Source organism: Stegastes partitus, unplaced genomic scaffold, assembly GCF_000690725.1.
Source record: "Stegastes partitus isolate 25-593 unplaced genomic scaffold, Stegastes_partitus-1.0.2 Scaffold1476, whole genome shotgun sequence".
In the NCBI taxonomy this organism is placed as follows: domain Eukaryota; kingdom Metazoa; phylum Chordata; class Actinopteri; family Pomacentridae; genus Stegastes; species Stegastes partitus.
In genome coordinates this window covers 79402-103668 of record NW_007579207.1, presented here as the reverse complement: position 1 = coordinate 103668, position 24267 = coordinate 79402, and the positions used below count along the sequence as shown (strand labels likewise).

At 40.6% G+C, this 24267-nt stretch overlaps 2 protein-coding genes across 2 annotated transcripts; both read left to right on the top strand.

Moving 5' to 3' along the window:
- Nucleotides 1–3108: 3108 nt before the first annotated feature.
- Nucleotides 3109–10947, top strand: slc25a25a (solute carrier family 25 member 25a). The gene is made up of 10 exons (XM_008299879.1): nt 3109–3346; nt 5324–5450; nt 5561–5648; nt 5758–5869; nt 7234–7392; nt 8115–8267; nt 8362–8469; nt 8562–8729; nt 9279–9429; nt 9777–10947. The coding sequence occupies exons 1-10, from the start codon at nt 3185–3187 to the stop codon at nt 9962–9964; spliced, it is 1416 nt and encodes a 471-aa protein (XP_008298101.1). The 5' UTR covers nt 3109–3184; the 3' UTR covers nt 9965–10947.
- A 3022-nt stretch (nt 10948–13969) lies between these two features.
- Nucleotides 13970–20594, top strand: zdhhc12a (zDHHC palmitoyltransferase 12a). The gene is made up of 5 exons (XM_008299878.1): nt 13970–14283; nt 15064–15197; nt 16856–16945; nt 18492–18658; nt 19899–20594. Exons 1-5 carry the CDS (start codon nt 14187–14189, stop codon nt 20212–20214), a joined length of 804 nt encoding a protein of 267 aa, XP_008298100.1. The 5' UTR covers nt 13970–14186; the 3' UTR covers nt 20215–20594.
- The last annotated feature ends 3673 nt before the right edge of the window (nt 20595–24267 follow it).

The following is a 24267-nucleotide window of genomic DNA, read 5'->3' as shown; positions in this document are numbered from 1 at the left end:
AAAATGACAAAGAGACACAAAAATGCTAACGTAGATGCAAAATGGCCAATATGAGACAAAGAAAATGATCACAATGAGACTTAAAACAACCAAATTATGGCACAAAATGGCTCAAATATGACATAAAGAGACCACATGGGGATGCAAAATGGTCATAAAGAAGACAGGACATCAACAAAGAGCCGCAAATGGATCAGAAAATGACACAAAATGACCAAACTAGTACCAAAAAAACCCATAAATTTCCACTGAGAGACATAAAAAAAGCTTTATAAAGATGCAAAATGACCGAAATGTGACACAAATTGATCACAGAGAGACAGAACAACTAGAAAGAGATGCACAGTAACACAAATGAGACACAAAACAACATCAACAAGATGCAAAATAATCAAAATGAGACAAAAAAAACAACCACAAAGAGACACAAAACAACACAAAACAACCACAAAGAGACTCAAAAGGATCAACATGAGACAAAATCACCATGAAGAGGCAAAGAATGGACACAAAAAGACACAGAACAGTTATAAAGAGACGCAAAAGGACCAAATTAGACAAAAAAATAACACAAGGAGATGCAAAATGATCAAAATAAGGCACAAAATGGCTCAGACGTGACATAAAATGACCACGTGGGGATGCAAAATAGTCATAAAAAGACGGACCATCTTCAAATGACACAAAATAATCAAACTAGCACCAAAAAAACACCACAAATTTCCACAAAGAGACATGGAAAAGCTTTCTAAAGATGCAAAATCACCAAAATGTTACATAAAATTACTAAAAACAGACAAAGAAAGGTTAAAAAAAATATATAAAATGACTCAAATGCGAAACAAAATGACCTTCAGGAGACACAGAAAGGCTAAAATAAGATGCAAGATGACGAAAATGTGACGCAAATGAGCAAAATGGCACAAAAACAAACAGAAGACCCACAAAGAGACCAACAATAACCAACATGAGGCTCAGAATGACGACAGAGAGACGCTGAAGGACCAAAACTGGACAAAAACTATGACAAAGAGACAGAAAATGACACAAATGATGCAGTAAATCTCGTCTGTCCACATACTTGTGACCATAAATCATCTGTTTCAGGCTCAGTCCTGAAGTTGGATTTCACTTGTGTGTGTTGTGTTGTGTTGTGTTGTGTTGTGTTGTGTTGTGTTGTGTTGTGTTGTGTTGTGTTGTGTTGTGTTGTGTTAAGCTCTTGGCGTTCTTCCTTCTGAGCCTTTTTCAGGCTCCTGGCGTCGGTCCTCGCCGCGGTTTATTTTCTGCAGCCTCCGCCCGTCCAGCTTGTGTCTTCGTCAGACTTTGGATCAAACCGCCGCCAAACCCAGTGATGCAACTGTGTCTGTCTGCAGCAGGCTCAACAACAACGAGAGGAAACCGCACTTTCAAAACCCGCCATTACGAGTTAAAGTCTTACATTTAAAGTCCCGATTGAATAAAACTACACAGAAGACATCGCACAGGTAGAAAGACATGCAAAATGTCCAAAATGTGACGCTAAAAAGAAGCAAAGAGACCAAAATAAGATGCAAAATGGTTGAAAAAGAGACAAAAAAACTGTAAAGAGAACCAAAACAAGTAAAATGACGCACAAAATGTAAGAAATAACCTCAGAGAAACACAGAAAGACAACAAAAAGAAATGCAAAATGACCAAATTGTGACACAAAATGACCTTAAAGAGACGCAGAAAGCTTAAAATAGATGCAAAATATGACAGAAAGTGATCCCAAAAAGACCACAAAGAGTCCTGAAGCTGCACAGATATCATCAGCATTAAGCACTTTTCAGTTATTACACTCATACTGATGCAATAAGCAGCATTTTAAAGTTGGTGTTGTCGCTGCTGGAGGTGGAGACGACTCTTTAAATCCAGTTAGCTTAATCCATTGATTAGCAACTGAACAGTCGGAGCCCTGCAGGAGGTCACAGGATCAATCTGGAGGGTCATTAGATGATTGATTGATTGATTGATTGATTGATTGATGGATGGATTGGAAAACAAATCACTGCAACATGCATTTCTGTAATTTCAGGAGCTTTTTTTCCTCCAAATCTCACAACATAAGGTAAAACCAACAAAAAAACATCATATGCTTGAGGTAGAACTATAGATTTGTGGCCACAATCAGAAACTGTTGACCAGCTTTCTGCTTTATTCTGTTTTACAGGCTGTTCACTGCTACTCAGGACAATAAAACCTGAAACTGGAACAACAACACCCAACCAAACCCAGCTCCTTAATTGGTAATCGAGGTGAGGTTGCTCTACCTGTATGCTCATACTGGCTTCCTCATGATTTCAGTCCATCTTTTTGATTGTGAAAAAGTTTTTAGTTTGTTGTTTTTGTTAATTGTAACAACTACGGAAAATTTGGATTTAAATTTGTTTATTTACTTCATCCTGCATACTGCATCCCCTTCTTGACTTGAAATTTTTGTCATTTATTTTCTTGGTTTGATGTTATATTCATGCCATTTTATAGCAGACTGAAATGAAATCAACCATTAATAAGTTATTATTATTGTTGTTGTTGTTGATGGAACATTTGTAAGCAATTACAGTAATTCATTATTTCATTTTTCTTGGACTTTTGTGTTTATTTTTTTTATATTATTATTATTAGTTGTTTTTTTCTTCTTCTTCTTCTTCTTCTTCTTGTTATTATTATTATTGTTATTATTATTATCATCATCATCATCATAATCATCACTATTATTATTGTTTGTTTGTTTGTTTATTGTTGTATTTATTTATGTTTAATGAGTGACCTTTGCACATGTACCACCAGGCAGACCCCCGTCACAGTTTGAATTAAAGCCAACACCGGATTGGTCAATCTGTTCCACGCTGGACGAAACGAACGACGGGATTGGTCAGTTTTTTCCACGTCTTTACATAAGAAGGGGGCGGGACGGAGCCGAGCCCGTCAATGGGCGGCCTCTGCGATTGGCCAGTAGTAAAATGACGTCACTGTTCTCGGCGCGGACGGCCTCGCCAGCCAATGCTGTGGGGTCTATTCCTGGAAGGGGCGAGGCCTCTCGGCATTCTTTAGAAGCCGGCCGGCGTTTCCTTACCGGCATTTCAGTATTAACGCGCGACCGGGGACACAACTCGGTGTGATATTTATTTATTATTTATTGTAGTTTCTTTTTTAATTTACCATGCTTGGTTTGTGCCTTTACGTCCCCGTGTCCAACTCGGACCCGGTCGAAGTGGAATATTTCGAGTCTAACGGCCTGCCGTCGGAGCTGAAGTCGCTCTTTAACAAACTGAGCGTGTTTCTTCCGTCCCAGGAGTTTTCAACCTACCAAAGATGGCGAAAGGTGAGTAAAAACAAATAAAAATCACTGGAACTTAATTGTTTTTTAATGTATGTGTCAAACTTGAACCTACTTAGCGGTTGCAGTCACCTACTTATTTTAATACAATCAGTTTAAGCTTCAGTAAATCCTTATCTATTCCGGCCGCCGGAAAGGATTAGCATTAGCATAGAAAGCCTTACGAGTAGGCCGCGAAACTGAGCGGTTGCTGGAAAATTCGCCGCGAAAGCATTTTTATGATAATTTTATCTACATATTCTTTAGTATAACTTTGCATACTATGTCAAATTGGCTATGGGAGCTGTATAAAGTAATCACTAGTCGTTCACTTGTTAAAGACAACATGAATTTTAGAAACTGAAATGAACCGCAGCCGGCATTCATTCATGTCACATGGGGGGAAAAGGGGGATGCATGCTTTTTGCAGGGAAATTTCACCATGGTTCATGAAAAGTCGTCCTTTAATCAAAATTCATATTCAGACATTGCACCACTTTGTATTTGCAAAATGTGCGAAATATGCGTTTAACTAATTTAATATGCATTGATTTATTGCATTTATTTTAATAGCTAAGTTGCTCTGCTTATTATTTTTTCCTTAAACTGTGTCTTAATCTGTAAGTTTAACCTCTGTTGAGGTTTTGTTGTTACTTGAACGTGCATGTCACTCTGAAGTGCCAAGACATGACTTATAAAGTGAATTGGTGCAATATAAGTATCATTTGAATGAAAAGAAAATGAGCTGTATTGTCCTGTGAATGCAAACTTTTATTACTATGCAATAAATTTCATAGCCACCGCTACCCCTGATGTTAGATTTTATTATATTTAGAATTCTATTTGTGTCTGTTTGTAAGGCACCTGTGTGAAGCCGTGATTTAATGTCATTGCATTTTTTTCCCCACAATACACTGACAATGCAGGCGTTGTCTTCTATTGTAAAACGGCATGCACATTCCTGAAACCAGATAATGACAGGCTGAACTTTTGTGCTGCCTGGACTGTGACTCATGGTCCATCTGCAATTAGATGAAGGCTGACCTTTTACTGACGTGTCACATTATTCATTTCTTTCATTCAATGTGAGATTATTCAGTAAATGATTTATTTGCATTGGCCAGAAGTTTGCCTCCCGGAAAAGGCCAAAATGTCTAATTCGTTGTCAGAAGAGCAGCTGCACCGGTTTATGTCTATGTTTATGTTGTGCTAGACTTTTAGGAAAAGGGCAGCACAAGACCCGACCTTGTGTCCCATGATACCGAAATAGCAGAGTGTAAATTCTTAAAAGTGGTGCCTGGACATTCCCTGCTCACTGTGCTATAAGTCACATTGATGCACTTGTGCAGGTAGTTTAATATGAGCTGCAGGAGAGAACAGAAATGTTCCTGCAGAGTAGCGTTACACTGTGACCGTCACATGCCTGCGCTGTGGGCAGCAGGTCAGGTATCGGTGCTGGCCAGCAGGTTGGAGGGCAGCCAGTGTCCCTGTCTTGTTTTAGATCAGGAGGTTCAGGCTCAGACTGGATTAAAACGGTTGGCGGGTCAGTGCAGGGGAAAAAAGACGTCATGTGTCATTCAAGAAAGCCGCCGCAACTTTGGCAAATGGGTCACGATGGTGTCCTCTGGGATCTTTAAATACGAGCCTGGGGGCCACCGTTGAATATCAAGTGTCAGGTTCAGATCTGGACTTTAGCTAGCCCATTTGGATAATCACTTGTAAGGCATAGGGTACATTTTGAACTTGCTGTACTTGTTTCATAAGTAACAGTTGCTGTGTGTGGATGTGTTGGGGCACATGACTCCTCTGCATACCGCAGCAGGATTTTATCGACACCCCAAACTGTGCAAAAACGGCTCCAATAAAATTTAGTTCTCACTCTCTCAGCAGCCCTAATTACTTAAAATCTTCTCTGCCTTCTTATCTGACCCGAGTGACATAATATCTTGTCTCACTGAGTCTTTTTTTTTTCCTCCCTTCCAGAAAACCTTTAAAAGTGAAGAAAATGACTCAGACGGCCAGCTGGACTTTGAGGAGTTTGTTCACTATCTGCAAGACTATGAGAAAGACCTGAAGCTTGTGGTGAAGAGTCTCGACAAGAAAAATGCGGGTATGAAATCAAAACCTTGTGGTTTCATCTTTTTGTTTCATTTTGTGTCATTAGTGCAGCTGCAGTGTGAAATGTGTCCTCACAAAATGTGTTATTTGTTTCCTTTTAAGGACGCGTTGATCCCAAAGAGTTCATACAGTCCCTCCGTGACCTTGGCGTTCATATTTCCCAGCAGCAAGCCGAAAAAGCCCTTAAGAGGTAATTTCATTCATCCATTTAATCCACTGGAATCTTGGAATTTATTTATTTTTTTGGGATTAAGGGGCTCAGTATCTTACATTTGTTTCCGTCTTCTTTTTTCTTACAGCATGGATAAGAATGGAATGATAACAATTAGCAGCAAAGACTGGAGCAACTACCCCATGGTGGAGAAGACCGAGAACATTCCTGAGATTATCCTGTACTGGAAGCACTCCACGGTTAGTTCTATATTCTGCACTGAAACACACACAAATTCTGCCTAAAAGGGAACGAATAGGGCTCCAACAATGGTACCCTTTCAATATCAGAGCCCAAATCAGGAAGCTCTGAATCATTGAAGGAAAACAGTGTCAGATAAATGTCCAGGTGCCCTATTTCACTCAGTCTTAGGGGTGATAACTGTATCAGTACAGTTGATAACGGTTGCACCTTCTTCTGCCTCGAGTAAACGGGTCAATTTCAATTCCCTGAAAGGCTTCATCGGCACAAGTCGTGCGTCAGCAATTAAGCCCTATTAGGCCATGAAAGGAACTGGGTCCATTCATGGCAGGATTAAGCTGAAAGGATTTACCAGTTTGTCTCGCTGTTATGTAAAAGAGAGCAGCGGTCAGTCAGTCAGCCACAGCAGGTGGACACTGATGTGATACAGGACAGCTCCCGCAGGACGAAAGCTTCATCTTACAAATTATTTCAGCGCCATCTCATGACTCGGGCAGCCTCGACTCGGTGCAGATAAAACCGTGAAGGGGGTGAAGCGGGGTGAAGATTAGGGCTGAAGTTACTCCTCCTTGGAGGGTCAAAGCAAATACTCAGGGGCAGATTAATATCGAAACATACACTGCTGGATCATTCCAGTTCGCGAAAAGTCAGATGTTATAATGCTCTCTGTGGTAATGGGGTCGATGTCCACAGCAGGGCATGGGTGCAAACTGCCAAGTAGATATCATGAGGACGCCCTGCAATCGGGACAATAAATAACCGAGTCAAAGTTGTGTAATGATGCCTGAGGAAATGGGACGCATTTATATTTCGTGACTTGCACTTAAATAGCTTTTTTTATAGTGATAAGTGTGGATTTGTGCCCGTAATGTGCTTCTTTTTTTCTTTGAGTAAAAATTCAGGCTCCAGTTAAAGAGGACAGGAGTTGACACAGATCATTTCTAAACAGACCTTCACCCAGAATCAATGAGCTGATTATCACGCTGTAGTCAATTAAATCTTGACCCAGACTGCAGTGGCCGTGAAAAACAAACCAGGCGTTCGCCGACGGTCACCCAGCTTGACCTTTTCGCTGAATCAGGGCAGCGATGCTTATTCTGCTGTCACACAAGACGGATGTCCAGGAGAGTCCAGCTGCAGTTTCCTGTGACACTTTACTGCCTAACTGGATATTTGGTTAAGAATAGCAGCTCTAGAGGACAACCTGAGACATACAATAAATCCATGAATTTTGATCACGTGGTGCTGACCTCTACTCTCGTCGTGATGCTTAAAAGATATTTCAGGAGGTGTTCTGACTTCTGTCTATAAGTTTAGTAGATTTTCTTTGAATCTAAATGATTTGCGTCTCTGTTCCTGGCAGATATTCGATGTGGGTGAGAACCTGATGGTCCCCGATGACTTCACCATGGAGGAGAAGCTGACCGGCATGTGGTGGAGGCACCTGGTTGCCGGTGGAGGAGCCGGAGCTGTTTCTAGGACCTGCACTGCCCCCCTGGACCGACTCAAAGTCATGATGCAGGTGAGACCCGCAGATAAAACCTCTCTGAAACTGAAAACTGGGTGGGAGGAAATGAGGAAAGAAGAATTTGCATTTCCTGGCTTTTTGTGGGAAGTTTGGGAACTGGAGCATGTGTGGTGGAAACTCTTATCATCGGCTGATGTAACTGAGCAGTCCGGTGTTTTACTGGGACACTAATGCAGGAAGAACACCTGAAGAATTAAGTCAAACAAAACCTGAGCAAGTTAGAGGTTTTTCGTAACCTGAAGTGGCACAATCGCTCAACCAAGAAGCAGGAAGTTGCTCAAGAGCGATCCGGTTGCCTCAAAGTCATAGAACAAAAAAAAGTTAACGTTTAAAAGCCGGTGTGTCAGAACTAGAGGCCAGAGTCCAGCAACCGTTCTGATTGTCAGCCAATGACGGCTCGCGATCGGCCGTCACACCCTCGCCGCTCAGCAGTCGTCAATGAGATGAAGGACTGACTGTGCCCACGTTCAGGATCTGTGTCAGTGGCCCCGGTGTGCGTCATTCTCATGTGGAAACTCGACTTTGAGCCCGATCGTTTAGCAATTATGCTCTTTGGTTATTTTCCAGGCAATTAATTAAACAGACCTGACCCAGTTGGACATGATTGTGTGTGTCCACAAGAAAAATAGTGGCCCACATGGCGCCGTGCCCGACTCATCCCCAAAATTCGGCTCTACAGATAGCTGTCATTTAATTCTTTGATGTTTTCTTCTCAGGTTTACGGATCCAGAACCAACAACATGTGCATCATGACTGGACTGATGCAGATGATCAAAGAAGGCGGCACGAGGTCGCTGTGGCGAGGGAACGGCGTGAACATCATCAAAATCGCCCCCGAGTCGGCGCTGAAGTTCATGGCTTACGAGCAGGTGTGACCCCTGGAGCGGTTTGACGAATAAATCACAGCGTACTCGATGCCATTCATCAACACTAACTTAATTGTTTCTCAATTGGCTTCCTTAGATTAAGCGTCTAATCGGCAGCGATAAGGAGACTCTGAGCATCTTGGAGAGATTTGTCGCGGGATCTTTGGCTGGAGTGATCGCTCAGAGCACCATCTACCCCATGGAGGTGATTGTCACTTTAATTAGATCCACTCTGGACGTCGGACGGCATTAGGAAGCCTTTTTATAACTCGTTCTCTTTACCTTATCTGCCCACAGGTGCTGAAAACCCGTCTGGCTCTGAGGACAACCGGTCAGTACGCCGGCATCTCAGACTGCGCCAAGCAGATTTTCAGGAGAGAAGGACTCGGAGCGTTTTATAAAGGTTACATCCCGAACATGTTGGGAATCATCCCCTATGCCGGCATCGACCTGGCAGTGTACGAGGTGAGTCCACTAAACAGAACCGCTAAACCAGACAGAATAAACCATGAAGCTTCCCCAACTGGTTACTCAGCTGGTTGCTACTTACTAAAGTCAAAGATGAGAGAATTTTGGATTTCTCTTGCTATTACTGCATAAATCTGAAAATTATGTCAACAACCAGTTTAAATAAATCAGTTTTTAGCATCTTTTTGAGTAAAATCTTCTATAAATCAGGCTGTGAATGAAAAGACAAGTTCATTAGAGTATGGACCAGAATAAAACTGGAAAGTTTGCTTTTTTCTAACTTAGATGAAGAAAAAAAATAATGTGAAGAAACCAGCCTTTTAGAAATATAGATTCTAATTTAAAGCTAAACATGCAAATTGATAAAGAGCAGTGAAGTATCCACGATGTTGTTCTTCTACTAGACTGAAAGAAAACTTGTCATGGAAGCAAAATATAGTGAAATCTCAAAACTGAATGTTCAGGTGCTGTTGAAAAGGCCTCAACTATATTAAATAACAGATTATAGTTTGATTTCTCTGACCTGTTGTTCACTTGTGTCTGCAGACTCTGAAGAACACCTACCTGCAGCAGTACGGCACCAACAGCACCGACCCGGGCGTCCTCGTCCTGCTGGCCTGCGGCACCGTCTCCAGCACCTGCGGTCAGCTCGCAAGCTACCCGCTGGCGCTGATCCGAACCCGCATGCAAGCACAAGGTGAGGCCTTGAACACCGACTGTTGTCAGCAGCAATGATTATGTAATTTTATAGGCAACAAACAGGCAGAAAATGACCCGATGCAGTCAACAGAAATGTCAAATAAGGCTGCAGTGATTCTTGTTCAACTGGTTTCACTAATTAAAAAAAAAAAGTCCAGATTGTTAAGTTTTTGACTTGTTGCTGTTTCCTGCATGACGATAACCAGGATATCTTTGGCTTGTGAACAAAATCACACCTTTAGAACGTCATCTTGGGCTTTATTGAACACAGATCGATGTTTTTCACCATCTTCTGACACTTTATCAGCCAAACAACTAACTGTTTGTTTTTTTCTGTCTATGCAGCTGCGACGGAGGGCAGCCAGCAGCAGCCGACGATGAGCGGCCTGTTCAGGCAGATCCTGCAGACTGAGGGTCCGACGGGCCTCTACAGGGGCCTCGCGCCAAACTTCCTCAAAGTGATCCCCGCCGTCAGCATCAGCTACGTGGTGTACGAACACCTGAAGACCCAGCTGGGGGTGACGTCACGCTGAAACCTGCTGCTTCGAAGCTTCGAACGCCAACACCTCAACCCCCCCCAGTTAACCCCCAGGGCTCGCGCTAGGAATCCCCGGGACCCTCCGGAGGTTCAGGAGCCACCTCATTCTGTGAATGTCAGCTGACGAAAGACGAGAAAGGACGCTGGAAAGGCCAAAGTGGAAGATATGGACTCTGTGAGCTCACGTTGTCGGGACTGCGACTGCTGCTATTTATGTTTTTAGAAGGAGCTGAGGAATGAAAATCAGGGACCAATGTTTGTCTTTTGGTTGTGTTTTTTTGCTCTTCTTGCGTCTGGGTTTTGTTTCACGACGCTGCAAAGCTTTGCTTGGTCACTTTAATGTGCGCCAGCTGCTGGAAGAGTAACTGGGCAGATCTAGCATTAACAATAAGCTTCGTTCTTCAACAGTTCTGCCTTGAAATGATTGTGTGTTTCCACAAATGAGAGGATTTTGCACATGGGTTTGATTTCTCTCCACCCCCGTCCCGGATGAATGAGTATTTATTCCCACCCGTCCTGTATTTATTTATTATTGTTTTTCTTTAGAGGAAAGAGAAGGTGGAGGTTTAGTTCATATCTGAAGAGCCATAAAGAAATTCAGGGTGCGGAGTCGACACCAGACAAAGCCTTAAAATCTGTCAAACACTAAACGTCTGGTGCAGTGTTTTGGAGACGGGGTTGGAGTTTCTGAGTCTCTGTTCATGTGTACCGAAGCCCTTGTGTGTTTTTTTAAATGTCTTTAAAGGTTCACCTCAGGTTTAAGGGCAAGATTATAGTTTAATTCACTGACAAGCACAAGTGTTGGAAAGAAAAGGGCTTCTCGAGGAGACGAGCAACATAATGCACTTTAATCAAAGCTACAAGGGCCTCGGAGCGACTGTTGTATCAGTACAGGGTGAAATTCTTTTGTAAAGAGTTTTAGTGTTATTTTAATGGACCATCTTGATGCAAATAAATGCAAATTGTTGTAAAAGATGAGTTTGTTTTTGTCGTGTTTTTGTTTTGCACAGAGTTCAAGACGTCATCAGTTTGACTTTAACCAGAAATAAATCCAGAATGGTAACTTCTCAGATCTACATAAGGACTGAATAGTTTTGCAATCTGACTCGTTTCTGGAAATAATAACATGTTTTGGGGATTGAAATGTTCCAGCGCAGCTCCAGTGATACTGCATGTGACCCAAACAGAAGTGGAATCAGACTGGGGGCTTTTTCTTCTTATGTAACGTCCACTGAGTTTTCTCATATTAGTTACACTTTGCTGGAGCCTGCTTAAGAATTCACACCATATTAAGTCCCCTGTGGAGTTTATTTACATCATAATACTATGATATTATGCAGATGGACATATTTCTCACATATTTAACTGTTAAAGGTACAAAAAGAATTAAATTAGAAGAATTAAATTAGCTGCTGCTTCTTTTTGCCATCTTAAGCTTTTATTTATGTATTTTCATAAATTTCCAGACTAATTAAGACTCTAATTTTCTGCTGTGTTGCAGTAATGAGGCCAAATTTTAACAGAACTTTTATTCTTAATGATTGTTTGGGAAACTCTAACAAACATTCCCATCTGCAGTACCGACTGTTGGACATGTGGAAAAAGAAATAACCCTAATGTAGCATTTATTTTATTAATTTTTTTTTAACTTTGTCTTATTTTTTTTAAGAGACATCAATTACCTCTTCTCTGGTTTTGTTCATGTACTCAGGTACAGTGTAGAGTAATGTGTATTTTCCATTTCCTGCTACTTTGTACTTCACTTTAATTGTGGGGCAAATATTTTATCTTTTATTCCACTGCAGTTACTTGATAATGCTGCAGATTTAGTTTTATAAAAAAAACAAAAACAAACAAACAAGCAGCAGATATAAAAGAACCTAAATCCAATTTAACAGCCTCAATATTAAAGTGATGAACACATTAATAATTATAATAATATATTACTCTGAAATATGTCATTCTGCATTATGAGTCATTTTAGTACTCTAAGTATATTAATACAAATATTTTCACCAAAAAATGAAATACATGACTTCTACTTATAAGAGAAACAGCATTTCTACACTCGAAAATCTTTTACTTTAGTATAATATCTGAGTGTTTTATTCTGAAATTGTATATGAGAAGGTAAAAAGGGTTTATTTCTTATGTTCCTTGTAAAATCAAGTAGAAATAGGTCAAAACCAGCTGCTTCAGGAACAGGATTCACTCTGCAAAACTACATAATCAAATTGAAACTATCTGCACAGTTCAGCACATGCAGAAGTAACCTGTCCTTACTGAAGTACACTTTGGATGTACTTGTACGTAGCTCATGCTTCTAAATTGAATGAAATATTGCATGTAGATGCATTTATTAGCCATAAAAGAAAATCCCTGCATGAGTTACGTAACTGATCAAACCTACACAGTTGCATAAAGCTACATATGCTGCGATTCACAGGCACGTCAGGTCATCGGAGGTCAGACAGGAGCAAAGGGCCTCTGAGGCACCTTAAAGTTTGCAGTTTTTATCTCTTTGCACAAGATAAGAAGTTAAACTTGTGAGCACATCATAGAAAAAAAAAACTTAATTTGACACTCTAAAGAGAGCATTTTGCATGAAAAAGGGGAAAAAAGTGCAAATATGTATGGCTCAAGCACAGAAGAAGTCTGTAAGAAAGACAGTAACAACAGCCAGCAAACTGTTGGGACCCACACTAGCCAGCCTAGGATGTATTCACAAAGACCGGGTCATGATACTACTGAGGCCTCCACTTGCCCCCTTCTTCAAACTGTTGCCATCTGCAAGGCGTTATTGCCCTCCTCTGTTACAAAACAAACAGGTCCAAACTGTCTTTTATGCCACAAGCCATCAAATTTTTAAATACGGACAGGAAATAAGATCCAGCCATAACGTGTGAAATGTGGAGATCTTGTTTTGAAGTGTTTGTGTTTGTGGGCTTCCTAAGTGTGAAATGCCATCTGAGTGTTTTCTGCTGCAAACTAATTTATGATAATCTATCATTTTCAGTGTTGGATTTACATATATATATATAGATATATATTTGTTTTTTTTTCTTTTTAAATGTTGACCTGATCCTTTAATGGTGCCTTAATCCTCCCCTGTATACCATGAAGAGAAGGATTTACAGGTTACATAATGGATTTACAATAGTTCTACTGTATTTCAAGCTGCTACACAATGACGTCAGTGTTGTCCTCACTGGATCGAATGAGTCTGCAAATTGAATTAAATGAACTTCAGAAAATGCGTTCTTTTGTTTCAGGTTTCCACTCAATGCTTAAAAGTGAAACTATAGTTTTTTTGGGACTTCTTGCAGTTCCTCTGCACAGTTTCTGGTAATCAGCTGTTTCCCAGAAGCGTCTAGAATCTCTTCTGCTTCTGGGTGGAGAAAGATAAAAGGCAGATTAAACTCACTGCACTTTAGCTTAACATTTTAGTCAGTATATTTCACATAATATGTATGGAAATCTATTTGATTATCATGAAATCTGTTTGTCAGTGATAACAGATATAAAGTATGTACAGTCACATTTACCCACTTGAACACTAAAATGGGAATATTTTTGCACGTTTACTTAAATTTGATTTTAACCTAAAAATTTGTTACACTTTTAATGACTTTAAAAAAATAAATAACTACATTAACATATAAACCTTTAATAACTTTAAATTTGAAGTTTATATTAGGATGATAATAGATACAAAATAGTAAATGGTGTTGTTATGGGACATCAGTTGATGTAAGATTACTACTATTATATTATTAATCAGCAATATAAACCATATTCATCCACGTATATACCGCTTAAGCCTGTGTAGGGTTGCAGATATAATATAATATAATATAATATAATATAATATAATATAATATAAATTATTACGATGAGTCGTTTGACTTTTTCCTCTTACGGGTCAAATCGCACAGTTTGTCCCACCAGGCCACCGTACCAAAACAAGGAAGTGGTGACATAAGGATGGACAGCTTAAGAAGATATGCATCCGAAAATGATTTTAAACGCGTGTTTACCACTGTTGCTTGCTCCAAATTTTCGCTTCTAAACGTTTGATAATAACACATTTTTTAAAGAACCGTTAAAAGCTATGTACATCATGTATTTGTATTTATTTTCGTAAAGCTAACCACCTTAGCTAGGCGGCTAGCTAGCTCGTTAGCATCGGTGCTAAATGAGCGATTATTGTTGTTAAAATGGTGCAGAACATGTTCCGGACCGGTTTTCTGGTTCGGGCCACACACACCCTGCTAACCTGGGTCATAACCGTCGTGCTGTTTCTGCACAACACCGGTGAGTTCATTCAAACTGGGTCAGATTCACCTGCTAGCTGCTGCAGGGAGGCTCCAGTCAGTCAGTCACTTTAGCTCAGAGTTAGGATGCTTGTAACTGAATTAGTACACATTCACGCCGCTTTCTGCTTCTACTCCACTACACCGCATTGGGAAATATAGTATTTTTTTATTTATCTATCAGCTGCAGTTACAGGTTACTTTGCAAATTCAGATTTTTGCATGCAAGACGTTTGAGGAGCTGATAAAATATGGTGACTTATGTGCTATGTACAGTTGAAACCGGACGTTTACATCCACTGTATAAAAAGACATAGACCTTTTTATTCTCACTGTCTGACATTAAATGTGACTGACCTTTTCCTGCTTTAGGTCAGTTAGTATTACCAAGATATTCACTTTATTTCCATAGAGGAGGAAAGAAACCAGAAAATATTCACATTAAAGAAGTTGGAGTCAGAGATTTTGGAATTTCTTGTCTTTAAAAAGTTACCAATAAAGTAAAAGGACATTGCTTTAATAGCTGACTCTAGCAATCTATGCTTGTGGTTGCACATTAAAATAGTTAAGCATTAGCTGCACATCTACCAACTACAACAGTACAATACTGTTAATGTATAATATTATACATTAACAGTCAACAGTCACACTGTCTGTTTGTCTCCATCCTGCATTGACTGCTTTTGTTTGTGTTACTTTTAGTGCATAATTTGTTGATAATATTTTGCTCTTTTGTATATTTAGACAGTTGTTTCTTGTCAATGAAATGATGTGTGTGCAGATTTGCGGAGATGTGAGGAGCGAGGAGAGTTGCTGCTGCCGGCTCTGTTCTGCCTGCTGGTCGTCCTGTCGGTGCTGTTGTACTTTGCAGTTTCGTTAATGGATCCTGGCTTCGTTCTCACTGACACCGTCAAAGTAAGATCAATGAACAACACCCAGGTCACAACGGCATGACACATACAGACTAGGGATCGACCTGTTATTGGTGTTGTTATCTATTGCTAAGCGATTACCGAAAAATACATTAAATGTGTTACTTTGGTTCTGATACAGCTGGCTCTCACTCTGCCATCACTGTGTGGTTTCAGCAATGTCCCGCCCACAGCTGTGTCTGATTGGTTACGTTTTACGAGTAACAGCCAATCAGTGATAGTTGTTGTTTACACAGAGAGACAGATGCGCACATTTGCAGAGCAAAGCAGCTGAGGCTTAATTATTGGGGCTGTGTTTAGAAGGTGAGGTAGTAGATGTTGTTGAAATTGTAATAAACACCGCAGACTACCACATCCATGTCCAGTTTCTCTGTTACCCTGAAAATGCCTGAATAATTGACTTGTTGGTGTCAGTGCAGCTGGAACACTTTTTGCTAATCGTGCAAGGCTAAGGCTATCCCTAAGAGATTTGCTGTGCCTCTTAGCTTGTGGCTAATGCTACCTGGAGCACCAAAACAGCATTCTGAATTCAGATTATCTTCAACACTGCAAAAAACTACACAAGGCGCTCAAACATCTCCACAAATCAGAACATCAGCTGCTTTCACAGTGGCTACGACTACGCTAGCGGCTAGCAGCTAAGTTAGGAGGCAGCCACAGATTACCCTGAAACAGTGTCTGGAGAGCAAAAGGAAATAATGTTTTTAGATCTGAGCCTTAGTGAGCAATGGAAGTGACATAACATGAAAGATTAAGAAAACAGAGAAGAACAGCAGGAGACAAACTGATCAATCTCAATCAATCGATCTCAGTAAACACTGTCACGTGACTCAAAAATCATCGCTCCTGTTTCTGTTTTACATATTCAGTTACAGTGATTCTTATTAAAGAAGCAACACAATTATGAATGACGAGTTTCCTGCTATCACATGTTTTTAATGTATACTGTTCATTGTGGATTAATTGGTTAAAAAAACACATTATTGTGGTGGAAAACTTTGCGTAAAGCGCTGAAATAATCAAAGAGAAAACAGCTTTTTCGACTCCTTTTTCTTGTTTAATAAAGTAGAGCAAACTTCAGACATGAAGTGAATTAACAAGACAAGTGATACCAGATGATACACATTTCTCGCAGTTTCTGCATTTTACACAGCGTGAGCAGGGCGTCTGCAACTCGTGTGGGCTGAGCAGAAATGTAGCAGCCGCAAACTGACTTTCAAAAGTTTCTGCTAGAATAACAGAGTGACAACTGAAACTAGATGAAGTGTGCATCATCAGAAACCTCATTGTCATGTGTCTCAGTGGAAAAAAATACAATTAAAGGTCCAGTAAGGTCATGATACATTCTTACAGACTTGAGACTTCATCTTATCCTACGTGTCCAGTCATTTGAAGGTGATTTAGTCAGATGTTAATGGTGGCCAGTCGCCCCCTGCAGCATAGAAACCAAAGTTAAACCTAAACCGAACTGTACAAAATGGTCAGAAATGATTGACGGCATATTTGTGAGTCAGAACACGGACTGAAACGTGTCATATCATGTATCATGTGTACAGTCCATCAGAGTAGAAGGTCTTAATGTGTGTGTGTGTGTGTGTGTTGTGTGTACACGTGTGACCCACATACGTCTTTGTGACGCAGGGCGTTCAGGGTTCGAATGAAGAAATGGAGTCCATGATTCCTCAGTCGTCGACCCCCCGGCTGCGGCGCTGTGGATACTGTCTGCTGCAGGTAACCAGCTGCTGCCAGCTGCAGCTCCTTCATCCACATGTGAATTCTGACACGTGCTTGTCATGAACACGTATTCTCGTGTGTTCGTCACGGATTTGCATCAGGTTTTACTGTGTTTGCCGTCCAGCACAAACTGGATTTTGTTTTCTTCTCGCTGTTAAAACCAGTGAGTTTGAGTTTTCTCCTGCTGTGTTTCCATTTTAATTAGATTTTTAAAAACATATATTTTTACAGTCTTGTGACAGTGATGCACTTTTTACAACCAGACAACGTGTGCTTGAACAGCTTGTCACCCTGTTGCGAAATGATTTAGATCAGAGCGATAGAATCAGGCTGTATGTCGACACACTCCTGCTCCTTTCTTCCCACGCGTTCACAAAATGTAGATCACTTCTTGTTTATGTGGTATTTTATATGAAGGTCAGCCACATCTTGTGGTATTCAGAGTAAAAGTAGCCTCTGTCAACGTCTCAGAGTGTCTGCACGTCTTCAAAACTCCTTTTTCTTTTAAAAATATTCTAATTTATAAACACATGTCAGAAGGCCTTGAGGTTTACTTTAGTTTATTTGAGTTTTAATTGTCTTTAAATGCTCTTTTAAGGCAATTAAGTAGGGATTTCTTTTATAACGCAACCTAATGTTGACTTTTCAACATACTAATGGAAGAAATAAAAAACAGTTCAAAGGGGAGATTATAACTTAAATAAAATCAGGGAAGGCTCTCTGATGAAAGCGTGGTCAAAGAAGCAACAGAAAATAAATCGCTAACACGTCAGAAAACTGTGACAAGCTTCCGTCATGGCATCCTGGAATCTAAGCTGACGTCCTCGAAAGTTTCATGTGGTGCATCACAACAGTCCAAACCCTTGAAATGTAACATTTACTGTCAGGTAAGACCAAGAAAAAGCAACAGATTCTCTCATTTATTACCTCAGATTGATAAAAACGCTACACGGTGCAGGAAATTCAGCAGCGCTAAACAGTTACAATGTCACTGGAGGAAATAAAACACAGTTCAAAGGAAATTAAAACGTCAGATAAAATCAGAAAAGGCTCTTGAGCAAATAATTAACAATGAAACTATCCATTCGTTGCCACCCTAGCAACTATGTAGCACTTTATCACAGTGGGTAGGGGAAAATATTAACTAAAACTTAAATGTACTAGAATTCCCAGTTTTTGACTTGTTGATTCGTCCAGACGTGTTCTGTTGCTTAGCTTGGTCCAGGCTGTGCTCATTAAATGACTTCTGTTAATGTTGATTAGTGCTTACATCACAGCATCCTGGAATCTAAGATGGCGTCCTTTTGTCCATCCAACTGTCCAAATCTGTAAAATCTAATGCTTACAGTCACGTAAGACAGGGAGAAGCAACAGATTCTCTCATTTTGGTTTTTTTTTTTAAACATTTCGACTGATTTGATGATAAAAGTAGTTGCAGATTAATGTACTGTTGATCAAATAATCGATGCAGATCTGTTGGGGTTTAAATCCTCTAACTTTGTTATTTAAAAGGTCTTTTTGTGTCTTTGTGTGCTTGGAGCAGCAGCCAATGAGAGCGAAGCACTGCCAGACGTGCAAACGCTGCGTCCGGCGCTTCGACCACCACTGTCCGTGGATCGAGAACTGTGTCGGCGAACGGAACCACCGCTGGTTCATCGTCTACCTGCTGGTGCAGCTGCTCGCTCTGCTGTGGGCGCTTCACATCGCCCTGTACGTCCTCCGCACACCTCCACACGTACACACCTCTGGCTTTAGCGCCACAGCTCTCCTTATCTGCGTTTGTGGCCTTCCAGCAGTAATGAGTCAGTATATAGTTATCAGCTGTACTCTGTTCTGCTGGTTTATCTCTGCAGCATCGGGCTGAATTAGGTAACTCCAGAGTTTTGGAGAACAACGCCGGTGAATTGGTTGTTTTTCGTTGTGTAAGAATGAGCTTTATTGTGTTGCTTAAGTGTACTGTCAAAGTTCAAGGGGTCCTCCTCACAGAATCAGTTGTGCCGCCGTCAGCTGTAAATCAGAGGTTTAGGTAACGATTCATTTCTTCGTAGTTCAACCTCACGGAGTTGAGCTGAAGATCGACAGCTTGTTGCGACGTAGTCTAAATTCAGTGAAGGCCACACAAAGAGACAGAAGAAGTGGGCAAACAAACAACTTTCAAAGCAACGCTGCAAGTGTAAAAGCTTAAAAACAAAACAGCAAAAAGAGACGTCGTGTGTTTGGGGCACGTTGAAGTTTGCAGCAGCATTTTTGAGATTAAAGCTCAGTTTGCATGACGCAGTGCAGGCTGCAAGAAAGTCATTCATCCTGTGATATCAGGCGTTTCTGAAAGATCAACATCTCCAGTTTGGTGAAAGGAGCTAAAATGAGTGTTGGACACATGACTGAAAAACCCTGTTTGTATACAATCTTACCACTTTTCATGAAATAGTTTGAAACACTATGAGTTAGAAAACTAGCATTTTTCTTGTAGCCCACTAACAATATTAGATAAAGTCTTCCAGTTGGGACACTGTTGGAGTGGTTTCATCTGTCGTACCTGCTCAATGCTTGGTCAAATATTTGCCACAAATGCAAGAAAACGCCATTTTAATAATTGTTTTCTCATAAAGTCTGCCTCTGACTGGTACCACACTCAATCAGCCTCTTAGGGAGAAAAGTAAAGGAATAAAATTGTCTTTTTTTTTTTTTTTAAACCAAATTTGTGGCTCTTAAGAGCACAAAACAGAAAAGACGTCTCTCACCATCTTACTTGACTAAATCCACAGTCGATCCAAGCCCAATTTAAATAATTTATACCTGAGCTTGGACAGAAGTGTTTGATTGGTGGTCGTAGGTCTCGTCTTACCTGCCAGTCAGCACTCAGGGCAGCAACAGACCCAATAAAGAGAAACCAGTGATGCTGTTTTTATAAAGTTGTTGTGATTCTTTAACTCCTTTGTTGTCGTTTCAGCTCGGGCATTTCCACCAGCATCACCTGGGAGCTGTGGTTCAGGGCGAATGGGTTCCTGCTGGCAGCACTGGCCGTGGTCGCCATTTTCTCCGTGGTGGTGGTGCTGCTGCTGGGCTGCCACCTCTACCTGGTCTCCATCAACTCCACCACCTGGGAGTTCATGTCGCGCCACCGGATCTCGTACCTGAAGAGCTTCAAGGATGAGGAGAACCCGTTCGACCGCGGTGTCTTCTGCAACCTGTGGGATTTCTTCTGCATCTGCAGGACGGTGGTTTGGGAGCAGGTGTACCAGAGGAACAGCCCGAACCCTGTCTGACCTTAGAACCTTGGTTTTTTTTTTCATTTTAACATCCACTTTGGGCCAAATAGTGGTGGAAACGTGGCTGATAGTGGAGCAACCAAACACTGATGCACCTGAGTTTACATGTTTGTGATTTAGGAATCAAAACCAAGCTCAGCAAAAAAAAAGTATTTTGTTCATTTTAGACCTGGGAATTTTTGTATTTTCACCCTTCTGTTATTTTCCTTTACCTGGAAAGCCATTTTAAGGGTTCCAAATCTCCAGACATAGAGTGCCTATGAAGAGTATTCACCCTCTTTTGGAAGTTTTCCCCTTGTTTTGCGATTCAGAACTAAATTACTCCTTCATGTCAAAGTGATGAACAAGTTTCTACAAAGTAATGTCAATTAATGAAAAACACAAAACCTAAAACAAATGATTGAATAAGTAAAGAAGCATCCCCACATCATGATGCTGCCACCTCCATGCTTCACATCATGATGCTGCCACCACCATGCTTCACATCAGGATGCTGCCACCACCATGCTTCACATCATGATGCTGCCACCACCGTGCTTCACATCATGATGCTGCCACCACCTTGCTTCACATCATGATGCTGCCACCACCATGCTTCACGGTGGGGATGCCGTGTTTGTTTGGTGTCCACAAAACATCACGTCTAGTCTGATGGTCAAAAAGCTACATTTTGGTCTCCTCAGACTAAAGAACCTTCTTCCAGGTGACTTCAGAGTCTCCACATGTCTTCTGGTGAACTCTAGTCCAGATTTGATATCAGCTTTTTCCAACAGAGTCTTTCTCTTTGTCTCCCTTAAAGCTATTATTGGTGAAGACCGGACAACAGTTGTTGTATGAACAGAGGAGTCAGTCTCCTTCTTGTAACTCCTTCAGAGGAGTCATAGGTGTCTCGGTGGCCTCCTTCACTAGTCTCCTTCTTGTAACTCCTTCAGAGGAGTCATAGGTGTCTTGGTGGCCTCCCTTCACTCGACCTGCTCTAGTCAGATTTACACGTGTCACATTCCTTACATTTCTTAATGAAGGGTTGAACTGTACTTCAGTGGTTTTAAAGGGACTTGGAATTGTTCTTGCATCATCCCCTGACTGAGGCGTTTCAGCGACCTTTTCACAGAGTTGTTTGTTGTGTTCTTTAGTCTCCAAGGTGTCGTTGTACTCAGGAGTAGTGATTCAGAGGTGACTGGACCTTCCACATACAGGTGTTTTCAGACTACAGTCCCAGAGACACATTTACTGAACTCACATGACTTAACTAAGTGTGTGACTTGTAGCACCGACTGGCTGCACCTGACTCGAATTAGGTGAGTCACTGGATTCACGCCCTCTTCAGTGACTCACTGCATTTTTTAAATGCACTTATTCTACATTTTATATTTTTAATTAACCAACTTTACTTTGTAGAAATCTGAGTTCACTTTGACACGAAAGAGTCTTTTATTGGGGTAAGTTTTTGTCAAAAAAGCCAAATCAAATTCACTATAATTCAAAGTTTTGAAGCAATAAAAGGAGAAAACCTCAGAGGTGAGTGACAACTTTACATGTCTGCTGAACCTGCAGCAGCCATGAACACAGATAAACACTACACTGTCTGCAGTGACAGACTGACCCACAGATAAGATGTGATGTTCGTGTTTGTGCACCACTTCGGCCCAGAAATATGTCAACATGCACCAGATGGATTGGAACAAGCATTTGATGAGTCTAGTGTTCCTCTAGCGCCACCTAGAGGTTCACATTTAAGGTATTCAGTGAGGAGTAGCAGCACAGATATTTATGTCGCTCTCAGGATGAATGTGAACATTTTTGTGATGCTCCCTTTACTTTACCGCCAGGGTTAGGATCCTGCAAAAAACTACTGACGTCCCCATCAGCCTCAGCCAAGTGCTAATTAGCAAACTGTAGTATTTTCAACAAATATATAAACATACCTGCTAAACATCAGGTTGATCCAAGTTTACATTTTACATTTCTCTGAGAGCACAAATGCCACTAGTTGTGATTTAAACCCTAAAAAGTCGTCTCTGTGTGTACAAGTTAAAGATGTAGGAGTGTTTCGTGATTCCGTTTTTTAAGTTATGTATAAAACCTCAGGAGTCTGAATCTGTTTTCGCAAGTACATGGAACCAATTGATTTTTTTCCACTCGTGACATGTCTTTCGGGGTATAGGATATACCATATGGACATTTTAACAAGGTAAAAATGTTTTTTTTTTTCCCCCTGTATTTAGGAAAGTTTTCAAACATGTGATGCACAACAACTTGCCCCAGTGGTTTTCAGGCTCACATAAAAAACAGTTGGTGGAGTTGTTTTTTTTAAAGCCTAAAAATAGTTTTTGCATGTAAGGAATCAGGGTTTTTCCTGCTCAGAAATCTACACATTTTCTTAAATTAAATTAAACCACAATTAAAATGGGTTTAGGAATTTTTTTCTTCTTCTTCTTCTTTGCTGGCCAAAATCTAAAAATAAAAAATCATCTGTGCAGGAAAAACCCTCAGAATAAGTTCTAAAAAAAGAACAACTAACATGAGTTTGGTGGTAAATCCTCCCTTCTGTGTTTCCTAAATATTTAATTCACCTCTCTGGAATAAGAGCTGCCCACAAAACCAAACTCTTAACACTCATGTGGTGATAGTTTTGTCATTTTCTTTTAAAAATCTGTATTTTCAGGTTGTTTTGTTCAATTTTAAAGCCCCCTGTCTGATTGAAGCACTGTTTTTTACTCAGGTTTGTTGATGTTTGTTGATTTTGAACCCACATGTTAACATTTGAACACCAACTGCCTTTAAATGCGTTGACGTGTTGTGCCTTCGGTTTTCCTGTACGCTGATGTCGGTGATTATTTTTTTAAAATGTGACTGTGAGAGAGCCAAATATTTTACAAACTTTGTTTTTTTTTTTTTTTTAACTGTATATGTTCTGTTTTGTATTTATTGACAACAAGAGTACATTAAAACACGTATGATATGCATGTTGTTATAGAGTAAGTACACCTGTACACGCCCACATTCCTCGTCAGATACAGACATTTATACATACAGTACTGACACAGAAGTAACACGTAATATTCAGCAGCGTCAACTTAAAGTGCTACAACGGCTGAACCGGCTGACCGGTTCGTCGGAAGGTTCAGTCGGTCAGCCGGTGTCTTTGCTCGGGGACACTTCAGCTGCGACGATTTGGCCTCTTGGGAGATTTTCAGTGGTGGGACATCAGTTCTGTTGGTTTAAAGAGCAACTTAACACCCTGTTACAACCTAAATAAGCCACTTTTACGCTTTAGAAATGACAATATAACTGAGCAGGCATTGAAAGTCCTAGAAGATGTCATTTGAGAGCACTCGGGTGCAGATTTCTAAGAGAAAAATTTGTGTACATGATTATAAAGCATGTTTTTGAGCCCAACAGGTGACTTATTTAAACATCTTAAGAAAGCAGCGTGGCTCCTCTTGCTCTTTCTCAGATTTCTGGACCACCAATGTGAGCACATTCATCAGCATCGGCATTTAATTTGCAAATATAAAACCTTCGTGGAATAAATATCGATAATACAAACAGTAACAGGTTGAAGACATCCGATATTTAAAGACATTTTTTAACTAAATGGTATCGGCAAGAACCTCATCCTGTTCCTTTAAATACGTCTGCTCTGTCACATGTAAATTTGAATCATTTACTTAATAAGTGCAGAAATATAAATTGATAATTGATTTGTTGATGATGTAAATTAAAGACACTTTTTATTGGTCATGAGTTGGTATGGGGTCACCAAAGCAACCATCACATGTGCCATCTTAAAGAATCTTGACTGCACATTGGAACTTTGCGCACATTAGCAGAATTTTGCACATGTGCGCTAGCCGGATGTCGCAAAGCGTCACACAAGGCTTTGTCATGGGGCCCCTTTACTAGCTGTACCCCGTCATGTTTTCCGCAACATGAAAATTCCCGCCTCCTCTGGTCGCAACAGCATCAAACGGTAAGATGCTCCACCTGGTGGTGCAACCAGGTACTACAGCTACTCTACAATACTTGATTTGTGTATTAGTATATAAA